We start from the raw sequence: 18,190 nt of genomic DNA, 5'->3' as shown, positions 1-18,190 counted from the left end.
CCTTTATACCAGGTTGCAATGTCTAGATCTTCCCTGTAATAGGTACTTAGATAGGAAGTTGGTGGGGGGGGGGGATGGCTTCCTAAAGTTAACATGATTCTTCTCCTTTTTGCATGGGGAGGCTTAAAATAGGAGCTGTATTTCTCAGATGCTCAACTTTCAGCCCAACCATTTGCTTCCCCGGTTTACTTAATCTTCTGTGACCCACATACACACATGGTCTATGGCCGAAAAGACATTGTGTTCAGCTGTTCACCAAATCTCAATACCCACGACTGATTACATGGCTGGCTTTTGAAATTGGCTCTTTATTGAATTTTGCAAATGATGCAAAACCTACATATGCCATGGGCTGTGACTTTGAGTAGAGCAGAGAGGTTACAGGAGATCTCTGGGGCATGAGAGGGAGATCCCTAAAATCCCAGCATTCTGTCCCATCCTCTTGGCATACTTATGGCTAAAATATGGATGGCTAAAAGCATGTTAGGAGACCATTGGATTCCCAGGATTGGAACAAGAGGCAGATGTCTCAGAAGTTTCATGTTAAAAGGAACCAATCAAATAATCAGTTTAAAACATTAGATACCTACTATGTGCCTTTAGTGAGATTTGGTTTTAAGTAATTCAGTTCAGCAGCCCTTTTTACTTAGCCTGTGGCTTAAGTTGTAGAGAGCAGTGAATTTAATTTTTTTTTAGTTTCAGATGCCTTTACACTTTTAAAAATTAGGGAGGAGCCCCCCCACCCAAGAATTTTTGTTTACATGTTTAATATCCAGAGATAAGCTGGTAAATGTTTAACAACTAGATATCCTTTATCAGGAAAGTATTCATCATACATTTTAAAATTTGATCTGTATTATTATCACTCCTTCAAATTTAGATAATCAACAAAACAAAAAATCAAACCCTGAGTAGTTTTTGATGATTTCTGAGATAAATGTTCACACTAAAAATTTAACAATCAGCCTTTTGTGGTCTGAGTGAGCTTCAGTACATTTCTGCATGTCTATCAATATTTGCTATATTAGAAATTAAAATTTTCGGTACATTTTCAGAAAATTCTCCTGGAATACTTTTGATGACTTCTAGGGGGTCTCTAGACTTTTGAGAATATGTAGAATAAAGAAAAGGGAGAATGAAATCAGGGAAACCAATTTGGAGTTTATGCAATGATCAGGATGAAATGTGATGACAGATTAAACTAGGATAGTGGCCATATGAGTGAACAGAAGGTTATGGATGAGAAAACAATTCTCTTTGGTTAAATAGGTAGACTTGACAACTGGTTGTCTATTGGGATTGAGGGAGAAGGAATAGTCAAGGAAAATTGAAATTGTAAAGGATGGTTGTATCTAGAAAGAATCAAGAAGGATGGTTGTACTATATATGGAAATAAGGACATTTAGAAGAGAAATGGACTCAGAAAGAAATGTAAGGAGTCACATTTTTAGTCCATTGAGTTTGAGATATACACAGAACATTTAAGCATAGGTATATTGCATTGTATTGTTGTAGATGTATTACATCTACAATACATCTACAATATATCCACAACTTTCATGCAAAGTTGAGAAAAGAGATTAGAAGTCAGAATGTAGACTACAGAGTCAACTGCATGGAGATAATAGTTGAACCTATCATAACTGATGAGACCAAAGATGGCCTAGAACCTAGCCTTTGAGAATACCCACACTGATTGTTAAGAGATGTATGATGAGCCATTAAACAGGAAGGATAAATAGACAAAACAGAGGCAAACCCAAAAGAAGGACAGTATCATGGAAACTAAGAAAAAAGACTATTTGGGAAGAGAGGATGAGCAACAGTGTCAAAAGTTTCAGATAGGTAAAGTGGGATGAAGACTGAGAAAGGCCATTGCCTTTAAGAGACTTTTGGTATTTCATAGTAGAAAGAGAGCGGTTACAAAGAAGAAATTAGGAGAGAGACAGAGAGAGAAGAAACCTCTTTTTTCTTTTCTATTATTTGGGATGGGGTCAAAAGCCAGATTACAAGGGATTAAAAAAACTGGGTATCTAGGTGAGAAAATGATGACAAGTATAAATCCTTTCCAGGAGTTAGGCTGTAAAAGGAAGGAATCAATTGTAATAGCAAGAATGAGCTCTAGGGTTACATGAAGGATTAATTTCTAAATTTTTTTAAATTAAAAAACAATTTAGAATAAAAGATATATAGACATAATTCTAGATAGCAAGGAAGGAGCCAGAGAATAAGAAGTGATTGAAGACGAAAGAAAGGAAATGATTTAGGAACAAGTTTCCAGAAAATATTAAAAGAAAGACATATTGACTTGAAAGACACAGGCTGTCCTTGTTAAAGAGAAGGCTATCTCTCTTTAAAGGTTACAAAGAAGAAATTAGGTGAGAGGGTGACATAGATGGTGTTATGAATTTGGAATGGAGATGAAAAGGAACGTCATGAGGGACCTCTATTTTTTCAATAGAGTCATAGAAAGGCCTTCTCTTAAGAGAAAGAGGATGATATAGGGAACTTGGAACGAGGAGAAGATATAGAATATTGCTTTTGAAATGATGATAAAAATAATTTCCAGTCAAGTCAAATCAATAAACATTTATTAAATGCTTCCTGTGTACCAGGTACTGTGTAAAGCACTGAGATACAAATACAAAGAAAAGATAATTTCTGTCCTCAAGTAGTTTATATTCTCAAAGGAGAAAAAATGCATAAAAGGTGTAAAAAAAGGGAGAAAAGGAAAGGTACTTACAAGGGGGCTTTAAGATTCACAAAAATGCTTTACATATATCATTTCATTTGACACAACTCTGTGAGAGAGATGTGATGATCGTTCCCATTTTACAGATGAAGCAACTGAGGTGGAGAAAGGAGAAGTGACTTGTTCAAATTCATATATCTATAGAGTGTTTGAGACAACATTAGTACATGGATCTTCCAGACTCCAGGTTCAGCACTCTATCCGTCATCCTGTTGGAGGCAGGATCAAAGGAAGGTGTTTCTGTCTTTTTTTCTTTTTTTCTTTGTTTTTAATAATAGGCCAGTCATTCCAAGGGGCACAGCAAGATGGGAGGGGTAGCCATTCATCATGGAGGAGTAGGACTGAGGTGGCTAGGGAAAAGAATATGGGGAGGAATAAGAAGTAAGAAAGAGTTCTGGCCCTGGGGGACAAGCCCAGTGATCAGAAGAGCAGATGTGGGAAGATTTCCCACCATAGTATGCAGTGAGAACCAGTGAATGTATCCTTCCCTTTCACTGTCCTGTGATGACAGTTAGGTAGGGTTTTCAGCTCCCCTGCCTTGTGGAAGGCCAAGAAAAGGGAAAAGACCTTTTATCTGGGGAGCCTGGGAGGAAGAAGGGAGGGAAGGAAAGTGGAACTGGTGACAAATTCCAATCATAGATCTACAAACTAATCATAGATGAAACTGGAAGAACCTCCAGGTCACTTTGTCAGCTTCCTAATTTTACACATGGGGAAACTGAGGCCAGGTAGGGTTAAATGACATACCTAAGGTCACAATCTTCAGAGGCACTAATTGAACCCAGATCCTCTAGATTCAGTCATCTGAGTCATTAAATAAGTGGTGTTCCCAGAAAAATTCAAATCATCCTTAAAGCTCTCTCTCAAACACATTTTTCAATGTCAAAGGCTCTGTGTTGTTCCCAGTCTCTCTATGCCGAAGTGTCCCCATTACCTTTAGCAGTCTTAGGCTCTTGACAAACAACATAGTTACAGTAGCTGGTACTAAATACCCAGTCAGATAAATCTGGGGTCACATGTCAAGTATGATACTTATTTGAATGTGGGTAAGTTACTAATTCTCCAAGCCCTGCTCTCCTAGTCTATAAAATGAGGAGGTTGGATCTTATGGCCCTTCCAAAATCAAAATCTGTGATCCTCCACCCATGACCTGATTTGTAATGGCTTTCAGCTCCACTGGGAATGGCTCTTCTCCTGTCTGTATCCCTTTGGTCCAGTCAGTCTTTTCTGGTCCTCATTTTCTGCATCTGTAAAATGAGGGGGCTTGGACTAAAAGACCCAGAGGGTCCCTTCCAGCTTTAAATCTTCTGTGATATAGCACTAAATAAGTCCATACCCTCAAGGCATTCATCATCTCAAGGAGAATCACACACACACACACAATATCTGGAGGGAGAGAGTATATAATAAAGTTTTAAATACTTTGGTTATTTATAGAATAAAAATATAATAAGGTGCTAATGGTGAGTGTATGAAAGAGCCATGGTTGGTCTCCATTTAATTAGTGGCAGGTGTCCAAGAGGCCTAAACTGACAATTTCTCTTTGCCACTAGAATGTGCTATGTCCCTAGACATAGCACTCAGAGGTTAAGGAGGCCTTGCATAGGGCTTCATTTCAAAGGATAAATCACAAACTGGTCTCTCATTCTCAGGCACCCAGTGCTAAATACTCCTGTTTTATTAAGCTTCTCGTGTCCTGGGCTGATTCTGCAACCCAAGGACTGGATTCTTGTTGACAGCATCAAACACAAGATAGAATAAAATGCCCCAAATTATTGTGGCCTTGTAGGTGGAAAGCATGGCGACAGATCCCACGAGACTGCCACCTGTAGCATTGTCCCTGCCTAACTCCACAATGAACAATGAGTTATGTTGATGAATCTGGTAGCAGGGGACACAAGTAGCCTGAAGTCAGTGTAATATTCATACTGTTCTTTTTCTAATGTCAAGGTTCTCTGTGACTGGATGGATTCCTAGATTTAATTGCCTGGTTGGATTTTTCCAAGCCTTGGTTGTGAAAGATCTGCAGTTTGACTCCTTTTTCCTTCACAAAGGACATTAGCATAGTTTGTGGATGGACCTCTTTTTTCTTTTGCCATGATGCCCTATTGCCATTAAATATTTTTAGTTCTGTCCCCTCACCTCCCTAGGAAACAATGTCAAAAAGGTAGCCCTTATTCTTTAATCAACTGCAAATCTTCAGTGGAAAGGACCCTTTCTACTACATTCCCCAACTCCCCTTTCCCCATCTCCATCCAGTTTGTTTTTTTCTCTCCTATTTCTTACTATTCCTAGGAACCTCTGCTCAGATAAAAGTCTGGGACTGTGTCTGGTGAATTTGCTTAGCACTGGTGAATTCATTTAGGACTTAGCACAAAGATGGTTATGCATTAATTAACAAGCATTAAGTACTTTTTATATTCCAGATACTATGCTGGATACTGATGATACAAATACAAAAGGGAAATAGTTCCTGTCCTCAAGGAGCTTAAATCTCACATGCTTTTAATGATAGTGACAATATTTTGTCATAGGTCATCAATTTTCCCTTTGGAGTTGTCCAAAAGGAGTATGGGCTGCCAAAATATTTCATTGATTATAAGAGTGTTGATTTAATGATGGAAGTGACCATCTATCTCAATTCCCCCATTTTATAGCTTAAGGAACTGAGGTCTAGAGAAGTTCAATGATTTGCTCAAAGTTACACTGGCAGCTGATGGATTCTCTCTCTTTGGAGGTCTTTGAGCAGAAGCTAGGTGACCATTTCTTTATGAAACAATAGGTATTTCTTTCACATATGAACTGGTCTCCAAGGTCTCTTCCAATTCTAAATTATGTGATTCTGTGATTCTTTAGAGTGAGGATGTTAGATTCCATTCTCCAACTTGGCTCTCCTAGTTGCAGAATCAACATACTACCCAGCTGGGCTTTAATACCATATTTGCATTAATGAATTCAGCCAAGATTTAACTATTTCTAGTTCTGTCTGATAGCATTGTCTACAAATCAGTCAAAGAAGAATAGGTCAACCATACTGCCCCACTGTTTATCTATTAATCATCTGGCAAATATACCACTCAGTACCCTCCCCACCTCAGTAATATTTGTGATGTAATTTGTTTGGATGTCCAAATGTCACCAACGTTGATTGTAAGAGATGAAAAAAATGTACTTGCTCAGCACACCAAGCTCTGGGCTAAAATGTAAGCATGAAATCTCTGGTTTATTTTTGTAATAATGTTTACAGCTGTTTAATGACCCTGAAAAGGTTCAGTAGTCTGGTGTTGTGTATTTCAGAACAGGAGTGTATTGTGCTTATAACAACCTTAAACAGTTTCAGCTGCAACAATAGAGAATATATATGTATATATATATGAATACATGTACACATATGTATATATGTACATATATATAGATATATGTATATATATGAATATATTTAATAAAATGCATTGTATTCTGGATGAAGCCCTAGCTGATGATTGGATGCTGTGATTGACTCACAGCACAAGGTAGGGTAGAGAGGTGGGAAGTACCAAGAGATTCACTGACTTTCAGGAAGGTGTCTTCTGACAGGAATAAATGGCAAAAGATTATTTCATTTAAAATCCTCAGTGACATTTACGGCATCACCTTGTTTATTAAGCTCAGCCTCTCCCCTTTCTTCATAGCAAAGGTGGGCAGCAAGAGCTCAACAATTTCTCAGAAGCAGTACTTTCTCACTCACCTTGATAAAAAGGAATATTCATTTAGCTGAGCTCTGCCAGAGAACAACCTTTGATCGAAAAAAAAAATCAGTTGAAATGGTTATTTTGAAATTCATTTTGTTTCCCAACCATGCTATAAGGATAAAATTCTTTTATGTGATTTACTGGCAAGATCTGTATTATTTTGACCTATTAATATATATATATATATATATATATATACATATATATATATGTGTGTTTGCATGCATATATATATAGCATATGTATATATATGCATATATATACACATACATTTTTTCTCAATCTAGCAAAATGAAACCATGTTTTTGTGCTAAATTTGTTTAGGCTTGCAGCATCTGGCATATCTGGGGTCCTAATAGTTTTAAATTTCATTTCAAAGTTGAAAGATACAATTAAGTGCTCTATTGGAATAGTTAAGTGAAAACTTTTGTTATTGATATCACAGGAAATAGTCTCAGAGGCAGAAATGCAAAATCAAAATAACTATTAGCACCATCAAAGGCAGCTGAATGGCTCACTGTACCTTAAATGATGTGAAAGATGAGACAGAATGTATTTTGATAATCTGTATATCCAATGGTGGGTTTTATAAGCTAAGAAAATCTTCTTGGAAATATGAAATTGGTCACATCAAGTAGAAAAATGTTCTTACTTTATTTTTGTTTTTTGTTTTCAGTTCTTTATTTAGATTCCATCCCATTTGGTGGTACTTGGGAAGTATACATAAATTGGGAGTTTGCAGGACAGATCCCTTTTGTATGTTCCTGAGAATTTAGTCTGAAAATTGAACTCTGTTAATATCACCCTGATTCTGATGAATGTTTGAGGATATCCTAGCATTTTGGCAATAAATGATGGTGTTGAGAGACACAACTAGTCCTGCTCAATAGCTGGTGTTGTACAGCTCTCATTACAGAGTTTCCATGTTTCAGTAAGAGAAATAAATGTATTATGTATTGTGGTGGACTTGAAGAATGTGATTTGATAGTTGCTATGAACATTTCTCTCTAGAATCATAGGTTTTATATTTGGAAGAGATCTAAAAATCATTTAGTCAAAAATCCCCTTTTTCAGAAGAAACTAAAACTCAGAGAGGGGACTTACAAAAAGCCATCAGGGTTGTAAATAACAGTAGTGGTAAATGAATTCATCATAGTATTGATTTAAAGCTAGGTGAAAGGACTCCCCTGCACCAACCCCATTTAACAAGTAAGAAAATGAGACTCAGGAAGGTTGTGACATTTTGAAGATCACATAGTAGGCAATTTATAAGTATTTGTTGAATGAATGAAGCAATGAATTGCTTGTTCCAAATGAGATGTTCAGCATTCAGATGATCTGCCATCTTATTTGAACCATTGGATTATCAAAGATTTAGTGCTGGAAGGTAACTCTGTGTTCCATCCCTTTGTTCTTATTGATAAGGCCCTAACTATAAAATAGCTTGTCCAAGATCATAGAGGTGGTATCTGAGGCAGAATTTGAATCCATGGCAGAATCACAGAATCTTAGAATCAGAAAGGATTATATCAATTGGTATAATCCAAACATTAAAAGTATCTCCATTATATTCATCAAGTAGTCAATCAGCCTTTGCTTGAAGATGCTTAATAAAAGGAAATAGCTCATTCCAATTTTTTATATCTCTAATTGTTAGGAAGTTTTTTTTCTGACATCAAGTCAAATTTGACTCTGTGTCATCTTTCCATTCTTTCTTGTTTTATCCTTTGAGGTCTGTTTCTACAGGATAGGCTTTTAACACAGTTATTTTAAGACAGTTATTATGGCCCCACAAAATCTTCTCTATTTTAGGGCAAACATCCTTAATTTCCTCCACTAATCCTCCTGTCCTAGCGATTCAATACCTTTCACCATCCTGACGACCTTTTGTAAACTATCGTTTTGTAAACTAGGCATTATGTTCTAGCTCTGATCTGAACAGGAGCAGAGTACAGGAAAACTGTCACTTCCTTATTCTTAGAAGTGGTCCCTTTCTTAGTTATTCAAGCTAACAAGTCATTTATTAAGTGCCAATTATGAGCCAGGAACCATAAGAAGGTATGAAGTTTTGTTTTATTTTTTGACTGCTCCATCACATTATTACCTTATATTATTGGGCATGAAACATTCTACTATAATCCCTGAATCTTTTTAGATAACTGTCTAATCATATCCTTGTATAATTGATTTTTTGAATTCACATGAGACATACATGTATCCTCTTTAAATTTTATCTTCAGTCTAATGGTTCTATTCCATAAAGATCTTTTAAAAATCCTGATTCTTCATCCATCATGTTCCATATCTCTCCCAACTTTGTGTCATCTTCAGATCAGAAGACACCTACATCAGGATTCAAGTTATTGATAAAAATGTTAAATAGAATATGGCTAAACACAGATCCCTAAAGACCACACTCAGCTAAAGACCACACTGAACCATTAAGGACTACTCTTTGAGTATTGCCCTTTGATCAATTCTTAATCAATCTAACTATGTTATTATATAGTCTATATTTCTATCTTTTCCATACAAATATTATGAGGTATTTTATTAAATGTTTTGGTAAAATTCTAGATAATCTATATTAATGACCTCCTGATTTACAGGTTTAGCAATCCTATTTAAAAGGAAAACAAGAGAAAGGAAGGATGGAAGGAAGGAAGAAAAGAAGGAAGGAAGGAGGACAGAAGGAAGTTTAATGTGCTAAGACCTATTCTTGATAAAGTAAAGTAGCTTTGTAGTCATTTTTTCCTTTTCTAAATTTTCACTAATTGTTGTCTTGCTAATATTTGCTAGGATTTTCCCCAGGAACCTATGATAAGCTTACTAGTCTATAGTTTGCAAACTGAAATTTGTTCCTTTTTCAAAAATTGGGGCAATATTTGCTCTTCTCCAATCCTGTAGGACTTTTCCCCTCTTTCCATGATCTTTCTAATATCATCATCACCACATCTGCCTGTTCTTTCAGTACAAGAGGTACAACTCATATAGTACAGATGACTTGATTTGATACAGGGAAGTTAGATGCTCTCTTATTTATCTCCTTATTTATTACTTTGTTTATCAATTTCCTATTGGTGATTTTTGCTCTATTATTTTCAGGGCAAAGATCATTCTCATTGGTAATGAAGAAAGAAAAAAAGAATTGAGTAGTTTTATCTTTTCCCTACAATGGTCCCATCTATCTCCAAAGAGCATTATTCTTATTTTTTTATTCTTTTCTCACTCCAAGCCCAGTGTTCTTCCATTAATAAAACAAAATCAGATGATCCTAAATAACTTTGGAGACTTAAAAAACTATTATACCTAAAAAAGAATATGAATAATCTACAATTTTCTGAATGAACTATTGTGTCTGTTCAACATGAATGGGAAAATTTAATTCAATTCTACAAACTTTAAAAAAAAAACAACTATTACATGTCAGGCTTCATATAAAGTGCTGGGGATGCAAAATTCAAAACATAATGAAATCTCAACTCTCCTCAAGAAGCACATAGTTCAATGGGAGATATAATAAGTCCACTGGTTAAAAAAAAGTATATCAATTTATAAAGTCCCTTTTTCATTCTATAATTTGTGCTAGGTGTATGAATAAAAAGACAAAACATGGAATTTATATCCTGTAATTCCAAATCAAAAGAGCATTAATAACTGGTATAATTAGGGAAGACTTCACAGAGGAGGTAGCACTTGGACTGAGACTAGAAGAAAGTTAAAAATACTAAAAATTTAAAATGGAATAATTAATATATTCTAAGCATGGAATGGCTCATTTAAACATGTGACGATTAGGGATGGAGGTTGAGGAAGAGCATAGATAATAGATTATGTTATCTGGATGGTAAAATATGTGAAGAGGGGTTCATGAAACAGTGTTACAAAGCTGGGTAAGGATCAGATTGTGGAGAACCTTAAAGAGCAACCTGATTTTTCATTTTAGAAAAGTAAATTTTGTTTTATTTTTTATTTTAGAAAAATAATTATTTTCATTCAAGTAAAATTTATATTCTATTTGAAATTTTGTCTTAGAGACAATAAGAAGTTTTTTCAACTTGATTCCTCTCCCCTCTAGTTAACTTGATTTGCAATCTCCTATATTATATATTGTTTTTGTTCCCTCTTGCTGAATTTGAGCTATTTCATTAACATCAACCTGAAAATACCAATCTTCCCATCTTCCTGTTCTTTGTTTAGACCACCAGAGCACTGTTTTGAAACAAGTTCCCAGAATAAATGCATCGTCTTGATTCTTTTCAAAATTTTAGAAAGGTGATTAGGTGGGATTCTGAGTTGGCTTTAGGAATCATTCTCATCTTATTTTGTCCAAGAGAACCCAATAGTTGGATTGAAGACTTCTATTCAAATAGAAAGAGAAAAGCTTTTCCCATTTCCTGATGAGAGTGCAGTAATTGCACAGTATACTGAATTTTCTCTACAAGTGTCCCCTAAAATGTAGGCATGAATCCTGCCTAAGTAGCCTCTGTTTTTCAAGGCATGCACCTACTTCTAACCCCTAATTCCACTGGAGATGTTATTTTGTAAAAGAGGGGGTAAAATGACTCATTTTTGATATTGTTGGCAAGTGGCTTAGAATTTAAACTTTTATCACTATATTCCGCCCCGCAAAAGATGCTGGCTCAAACAGCTTCTTTAGCATCAGCATGTCAATATGCATGTGTGTATATTTGCTCCTTCTTATCATCATGTATACACATTTATTTTTATATCTATGATCACACCTCTTCTCTCTTCCAAAACCAACCTATTTTTTTCCTCTATTGCCTCCCCCTCCTCTTCACCCCCTCCCCAAGATAGAAATCACAGCTTCCGCCTTCCTGCCAAAGAAGCCAGGACTCCCCTTGGAGACCATCCATGTCATTCTTAGATTGCCTGGCGGGGGTCCCGGCAAAGCATGGAGTATGAGCCTCCCTCTGGGTCAAGTGTACTTCCTCTGGAGTCTGGCTTCATCCCCTGCGGGCCAGAGAGGGAGTCATTTGGTCCAGAAATCAGACATGGCTATAGCTGACTGCAAATGCTGAGCCACCTGGCTGGCCAATGTATTTTAACATGGGAAGGAAAAAGACCTTAACATATTTGGTAATTCACTGACTGGTAGCAAAAAAAAAAAAAAAAAAAAAAAAAAAAAGGAAACTTAGGTGAAAGAGAGATCAGGAAACAGCACTGAGAGATAAGACCTGGTTTTGTTAGCTTTAAAATCCATCTTCCCCACATGCTCTGTTTTTAGAAGAGAATTTTTTCCCCCTTTCTGAGCTGTATGGATTTGGTTTTCTTACCTAGACTAGAGGTGGCAGAGAGAACTATTAAGGACAATTATGCAGACCAGCATTGAACCTTTGTGTTTAACAAACAGCTTTGAGTTCTAATTTTCTGCAAAACACATACTGCAGGTACCATTTGTACTCATTACTGTAAATTGGGAAAGTTATTAAAAATGCTTAAACTTGGTGAGACTTCCTATGGCACCTTCCCTGGATTTTAATTGGTTTTTATCTAGTTCTATAAAAGAGCTCTTTAAACCAAATCAAACCCCTTACTTTGGATATCTTGCCAATGGAAGGACAGAGACAGTCCGCTGTATCTTATGAGTACTTTTTTTTTTCTCAACTCAAATGTGAGCATTCTCAGCAATCAATTAAGATTCCAATGCAAGATAATTTATACTTCCTTTGATGGACTGAGTTTTAAAATGACACCACAACAATGTTTTGGAACACAAGGGTTAAATCTTAATCTCAGAGGTTTGCAAAGCTGCTAGTAGCAGTCTCCTTAAAATTTAATATACCTCGTTAATGCTTACTTGCAAACACTGAAGGATTTTTATGATTATAATCATGTGTTACAGCACCTAGTACTGTTTCTAAGCAGCATACTAATCAGCTTAATGAGATATTACTGCACTTTTTGTTGACTAAAGCAAAATCCCTTTTATTGTTCTAAAGCTTGTCCTTTACTTATTTTTCCCCCAAAACATTATCTTGTTTTATTGTATGCCAGTAAATATCATGCCATCATTGGGTAGTTTTTTTGGTCAAATCATAAAACTCCTGTTTTCATTTCAAAAGGGAGAATGTATTCAATGTAGTGAATGGAACCAAAAGTTATGAGTGGAATTCAATTTGAGCTTTGAAGAAAGAAAAAGAAAAGAATAGAGAAAAAGAAAAAAAAAAGAGAAGAGAAGGAAAGAGAATGAAGGAAAAGAAAGGAAGGAACCAAAAGTTATGAGTGGAATTCAATTTGGGCTTTAAAGAAAGAAAAAGAAAAGAATAGAGAAAAATAAAAAAAGAAGAGAAGGAAAGAGAATGAAGGAAAAGAAAGGAAGGAACTAAAAGTTATGAGTGGAATTCAATTTGGGCTTTGAAGAAAGAAAAAGAAAAGAATAGAGAAAAGAAAAAAAAAAGAGAAGAGAAGGAAAGAGAATGAAGGAAAAGAAAGGAAGAAAAGGAACCAAAAGTTATGAGTGGAATTCAATTTGGGCTTTTAAGAAAGAAAAAGAAAAGAATAAAGAAAAGGAAAAAAAAAGAGGAGAAAGAAAGAGAATGAAGGAAAAGAAAGAAAAGAAAAAAGGAAAGAGAAAAGAAAAGAAATAAAAAGAAGGGGGGAAAAGAGAAAGGGGAAGGAAAAGAAAAGGGAAAAGAAAAGGAAAGGAAAGGAAAGAGAAGGAAAGGAAAAGAAGGCTATGCAATAGACTTGCCTTGAACTTTTACTCCTGCAAACAGGTGCAGACACTACAAAGTGAGCTGGCAAAAGGATGTGGAGGGGGAACAAGGGAAGGAAGAAAAGAAGAGAGGAAGAAATGTAGCCTCTTGATTTGTTATTAGGTATTGAAAGTGGTAAAACATTAATAATTAAAATATGAATGAATAATTGCAGTCTGTAAATAGGAAATACAACGAAGAAGATCTGCTGCTAAAATAAATTGGATGAGCAACATCATATTGCATAATTGGCATTTAATAATTCATTTTTTTATTATTGTTTTTTGACCATAATTCCTTAGCATTATTATGTGTAGGTAAAGCCTAAAATGCAAATTGTCTGCCAACTGATACTTTTGATTCATTATTCTTAACCATCGTGGCCCACATCTAAATGGTCTTTTCTTTTTCTCCCTGCAGGGATGGAGGAAGCTAGTTTGTGCCTTGGAGTTTCTTCGGCTGTCCCAGAGGCTGAGGCCCATCTTAACAGCACGATCCTTAATGGTCAGTATTCAATGAGCCAGAAGCTGCACCAGATAACATCTCAGCTCAGCCATGCTTTCCCGGAGCTCCAGACCAGGCCGAACTCTGAAGAGAAGGCCCCCGCACCCCTCGAAGAGAAGAGCCACGTGTCCATGGGAGGCCAGCCGATTGGCAGCCAGATGGCTCTCTTGGCCAATCAGCTCAACCGAGATGTGGACACCAGTCTGAATGGAAGGGTGGACCTGCAGCAGTTCCTGAATGGCCAGAACCTCGGCATTATGTCCCAGATGAGTGATATTGAGGACGACGCAAGGAAGAATCGGAAATACCCCTGCCCCCTGTGCGGGAAGCGATTCCGATTCAATAGCATCCTTTCCCTGCACATGCGTACACACACTGGCGAGAAGCCCTTCAAGTGTCCCTACTGTGACCACCGGGCCGCCCAAAAGGGGAATCTGAAAATTCACCTGAGGACCCACAAGCTTGGAAACCTGGGCAAAGGCCGTGGGAGGGTCCGCGAGGAGAATCGCCTGCTTCATGAGCTCGAAGAAAGAGCCATCCTGAGGGACAAACAGATGAAGGGCAGCCTCCTGCAGCCGCGGCCCGACGTCAAGCCTCCGCCGCATTCCCAGCAGCCCCCTCTGGCCAACTGCAACTTGTCTTTGCCCGTGAACCATAACGTCCCTGACATCTCCAACCCGGTGCCCTCCCCCAAGCCAGCCAGTGTCCAAGAAGACATGGTGGTCCCCACGGCGGGCTTCCGCTGCACCTTTTGCAAGGGGAAGTTCAAGAAACGCGAAGAATTGGACCGTCACATCCGGATCCTTCACAAACCCTACAAGTGTACCCTGTGTGACTTTGCAGCCTCCCAGGAGGAGGAGCTGATCAGTCACGTAGAGAAGGCTCACATCACTGCGGAGTCAGCCCAAGGCCAGGGCTCCAACGGAAGCGGGGAGCAGTCAGCCAATGAGTTCCGCTGCGAAGTCTGCGGCCAGGTGTTCAGTCAGGCCTGGTTTCTCAAGGGCCACATGAGAAAACACAAGGATTCTTTTGAGCACTGCTGTCAGATCTGTGGGAGGCGCTTCAAGGAGCCCTGGTTCCTCAAAAATCACATGAAGGTCCACCTCAACAAGCTTTCCGTCAAGAACAAGTCTCCCAGTGACCCTGAGGTACCTGTTCCCATGGGAGGTATGTCCCAGGAGGCCCATGCCAACCTGTATTCTCGGTACCTCTCCTGTTTGCAGAGCGGCTTCATGCCCCCAGACAAATCCAGCCTGAGTGAACCTAATCAGCTCTACAGCAAAGGGGACCTGCCTATGAAGGAGAAGGAGGTTCTGGGGAAGCTGCTGTCCCCCATCTCGGGCATGGGCCACAGCCTCGGCGAAGGGGACAAACATTCCCTCTTGGGTTGCCTCAACCTGGTGCCTCCACTAAAGTCCAGCTGCATAGAACGTTTGCAGGCAGCTGCCAAAGCAGCCGAGATGGACCCCGTGAATAGCTATCAGGCCTGGCAGCTCATGGCAAGAGGGATGGCCATGGAACATGGCTTCTTGTCTAAAGAGCAGCAGATACAGCGCAACCATGAAGATACTTTGGCAAATGCTGGAGTTCTGTTTGATAAGGAGAAGCGGGAGTATGTGTTAGTAGGAACAGATGGCTCCAAGCAGAAAATGCCTGCTGATTTGGTTCACAGCACTAAAATGGGCAATCAAAGAGACCTGCCAAATAAACTAGACCCTTTAGAAGGCAGTAGAGATTTTTTGTCACATGGTCTCAACCAGGGACTTGATTACAACATGCAAAGTCATGGAAACATGAAGGAGAAGCCCACTGAGTGCCCAGACTGTGGCCGAGTGTTCCGAACCTATCACCAGGTTGTCGTCCACTCCCGAGTCCACAAGAGGGACAGGAAAGCTGAAGAAGAGGTCCTCCAAGGGTGCCTGGAGGAGCGACGGGGTTCTGGAAGTGACCAGGAATCCCAGTCAGTGAGCCGGTCCACCACACCGGGATCTTCCAATGTTACCGAGGAGAGTGGGCTCGGTGGGGGCCTTTCCCAGACTGGAAGTGCTCAGGAAGACAGTCCACACCCTTCATCACCATCTTCCTCAGGTAGGTTGGCTTCTGTTTGGGGGGAGAGTGTGAACATCACCCAATGGAAAGCCTCAGAGTTAGAAGCATTTCTCAAGTCATCTTTACTCATCGATGTCTTATCAATAGGCCTTTCAAAGTAGGAAATGAGTATGATTTCTTCCATAGTCTTGTTATTGTTGATTTTTAAGAATATGGGTCATCTGGCCCCTTAATTTCACTCTCTTTTATGCCTTAAATAGGTTTTTATCTTTCCCTTTTCTATTTAAGATAGGAGTGGAGAGTACTGTCTCTTATTCATCTGAGGCATTTGGAGGTACCTTTTCCCTGTATGGTACTAAGTCCTCTCACTCCTGTCCAGTTTCCATCTGTGAGAGTCCTCTGAGGGCTTCTGCCATGGAATTCTAGAAAAAGGGTCTTTCAGGATTCTTTGGACTATCCATAGCTGGAAATGGATGAGGGAGCCCTTACTAGCCTTTTTCCTAATGATATACATCCATTATTTTCCCAACTCCTCCCAAAAGATCACTCTTCAAGTGCGGGAATGAACCCTCCCCAATAAAACTTTCTTTAAACTCATATCCATGGGGTAATGGAAAGGGTTCATAGGACTTCTATTCAAATGCCTTCTTTACCACAATTATAAAATAAAGGAGTTGGGCTATACTGCCTTTTGCTCTTTAAATCCACGGTCTATTTCTCTGGGAGGTTCTATCATGTGGACCCCGTCACTTTATACTAAGCCCATATGCATTCTGGGAACTTGTCAAAACAGACATTTAGATTCATGCCTTAAATTTCACATTCACTTTTGACATAAGCTTAGGAAATAACAATTCCTTCCCTATCAAAAACATTCCTTGTCAATGTCCACAAGATATTGAGCTTCCTCATCCATTTTTTTTTTTTTTTTTTTTGTAAAAAGTCTTAGCTTATGAAAACTGAACTGCAATCTCCACACCACAGCAGGTAAGATTTCTGGCTTCGTCCCTATTTCCAAAGCCACTTGCTAATGGACAGCAAATGGAACGTTCTATCTCTAGCCCTTTATAAGAAAAGCACCTTGCTAATACTGTAATCATTCTGCAAGCCTAACAACAGAGGAAATCATGCCATAACAAATACTCTGTTACTAATGGCAACATTGATTTCTGCAATCAGCCATTAAGTCTAGAAAATGAAAGACAGTTTGAGGTACCTTAAGGCATTACATTGCCCACTGTTAAAGATCTGGTAGCAGGCTGTCGAGGTTAATCCTTTTTAGTCGCCCCCACCCATACCCCGTTTCAATAAATATTTTAGTATGGGAGGCAATTCTCTGTTACAGTTATTAAGTATATGCCAGTTTAGTTTGTTGTTATTGTCATGCTTCAGTATACCCTACTTTGAGGACAAAATTAATATAAAAATAAAGCGTTAGTTTGCTGGCTTATTACAAACCAGTAAAGAACTCTTAAGACACATAAATCTGTGCTCCACATTCCACAGATTCCTATAGTACTTAATGCTGTTGTTTAAATACCCATGAAACACACTGTCTACTCTAGGAGCCATAGCCTTGTTGGCGATTTATTACTGGTGAGACACATTAGAAAATTCTAAATAGGATAACGAGTACCACGTAGGGGCTAATTTCATAGTATGGAGAGTGATTAAAATTGTTTTTAGTGACTGGAAAGTGCTAAGATAAAAGGGATTAGTTTCCGCTTTTCACGGCCTGATACTAAAAGTACTTTATAAAACTTTGCTGTTTTCAGGGACTGGAGGGAAAGAACCATAACCCTCCATAAAACAGTGGATATGCTTTCCTTTGGCCTCAGATGGAAGGGTTCTCCTGCCCCGTGCTACAGTTCTGCTAATATTGGATTAGAGAAATCTAGGGAATAGAACTAGAAAGAGAGTTTGGGCATTCTGAAATTTGGGACAGGACCCTGACATGACACTGACAGAATTCAAGAGCTCCTTGAAAATCGAAAATCTGTTGAAAACTAAAAGATGTTATCTGTTAAGACTACTACCAAATGTTTAGCTTTGTAAATGACATATTTAGCCTGCCTTTCTCACCTTCTGGCCAAGTGATAGCCAGTGCTAATTTCTCTTCTCCATCATTTTCTTTATTTCCAAATACATATTGTGTTGAAGGAATCAACTCTCACTTTTCTAATTCTGTGGTAATCATTCTTAAGGACAAAAATGTATATGTCTGGGAAAGGAAAAAACAAAACAAAACAAAACTACAGTTGGAGTAATCTATAAACTTTTTATTTTCACCCTGGAATCAGTTCATAAAAGTATCTACTGATTGATTCCTTTTTGAGTGATCTTAAAAAAAGTTTTTCTCTTAAAAATGTCTATTTCAGTTCATGAATAATCTGAAAATGAATGCAACAAAAAATATATACTCAATATACATC

The 18,190-nt window shown here is 38.2% G+C and overlaps 1 protein-coding gene across 7 annotated transcripts in view; it reads left to right on the top strand.

Moving 5' to 3' along the window:
• Positions 1-18,190, top strand: part of ZNF536 (zinc finger protein 536) — a 585,974-nt gene that overhangs the window by 239,234 nt on the left and 328,550 nt on the right. For all 7 annotated transcript variants that reach the window (XM_031954398.1, XM_031954395.1, XM_031954397.1 and 4 more), the window contains exon 4: positions 13,626-15,797. In XM_031954398.1, coding sequence (XP_031810258.1) covers positions 13,628-15,797 — 2,170 coding nt within the window. In that variant the 5' untranslated portion in view covers positions 13,626-13,627. The remainder of the gene's footprint in view (positions 1-13,625; positions 15,798-18,190) is intronic.

This window comes from Sarcophilus harrisii, chromosome 2 (genome assembly GCF_902635505.1).
Source record: "Sarcophilus harrisii chromosome 2, mSarHar1.11, whole genome shotgun sequence".
NCBI lineage: Eukaryota > Metazoa > Chordata > Mammalia > Dasyuromorphia > Dasyuridae > Sarcophilus > Sarcophilus harrisii.
The sequence above is the reverse complement of the archived record's forward strand: the minus strand, read 5'-3'. Positions and strand labels throughout refer to the sequence as shown.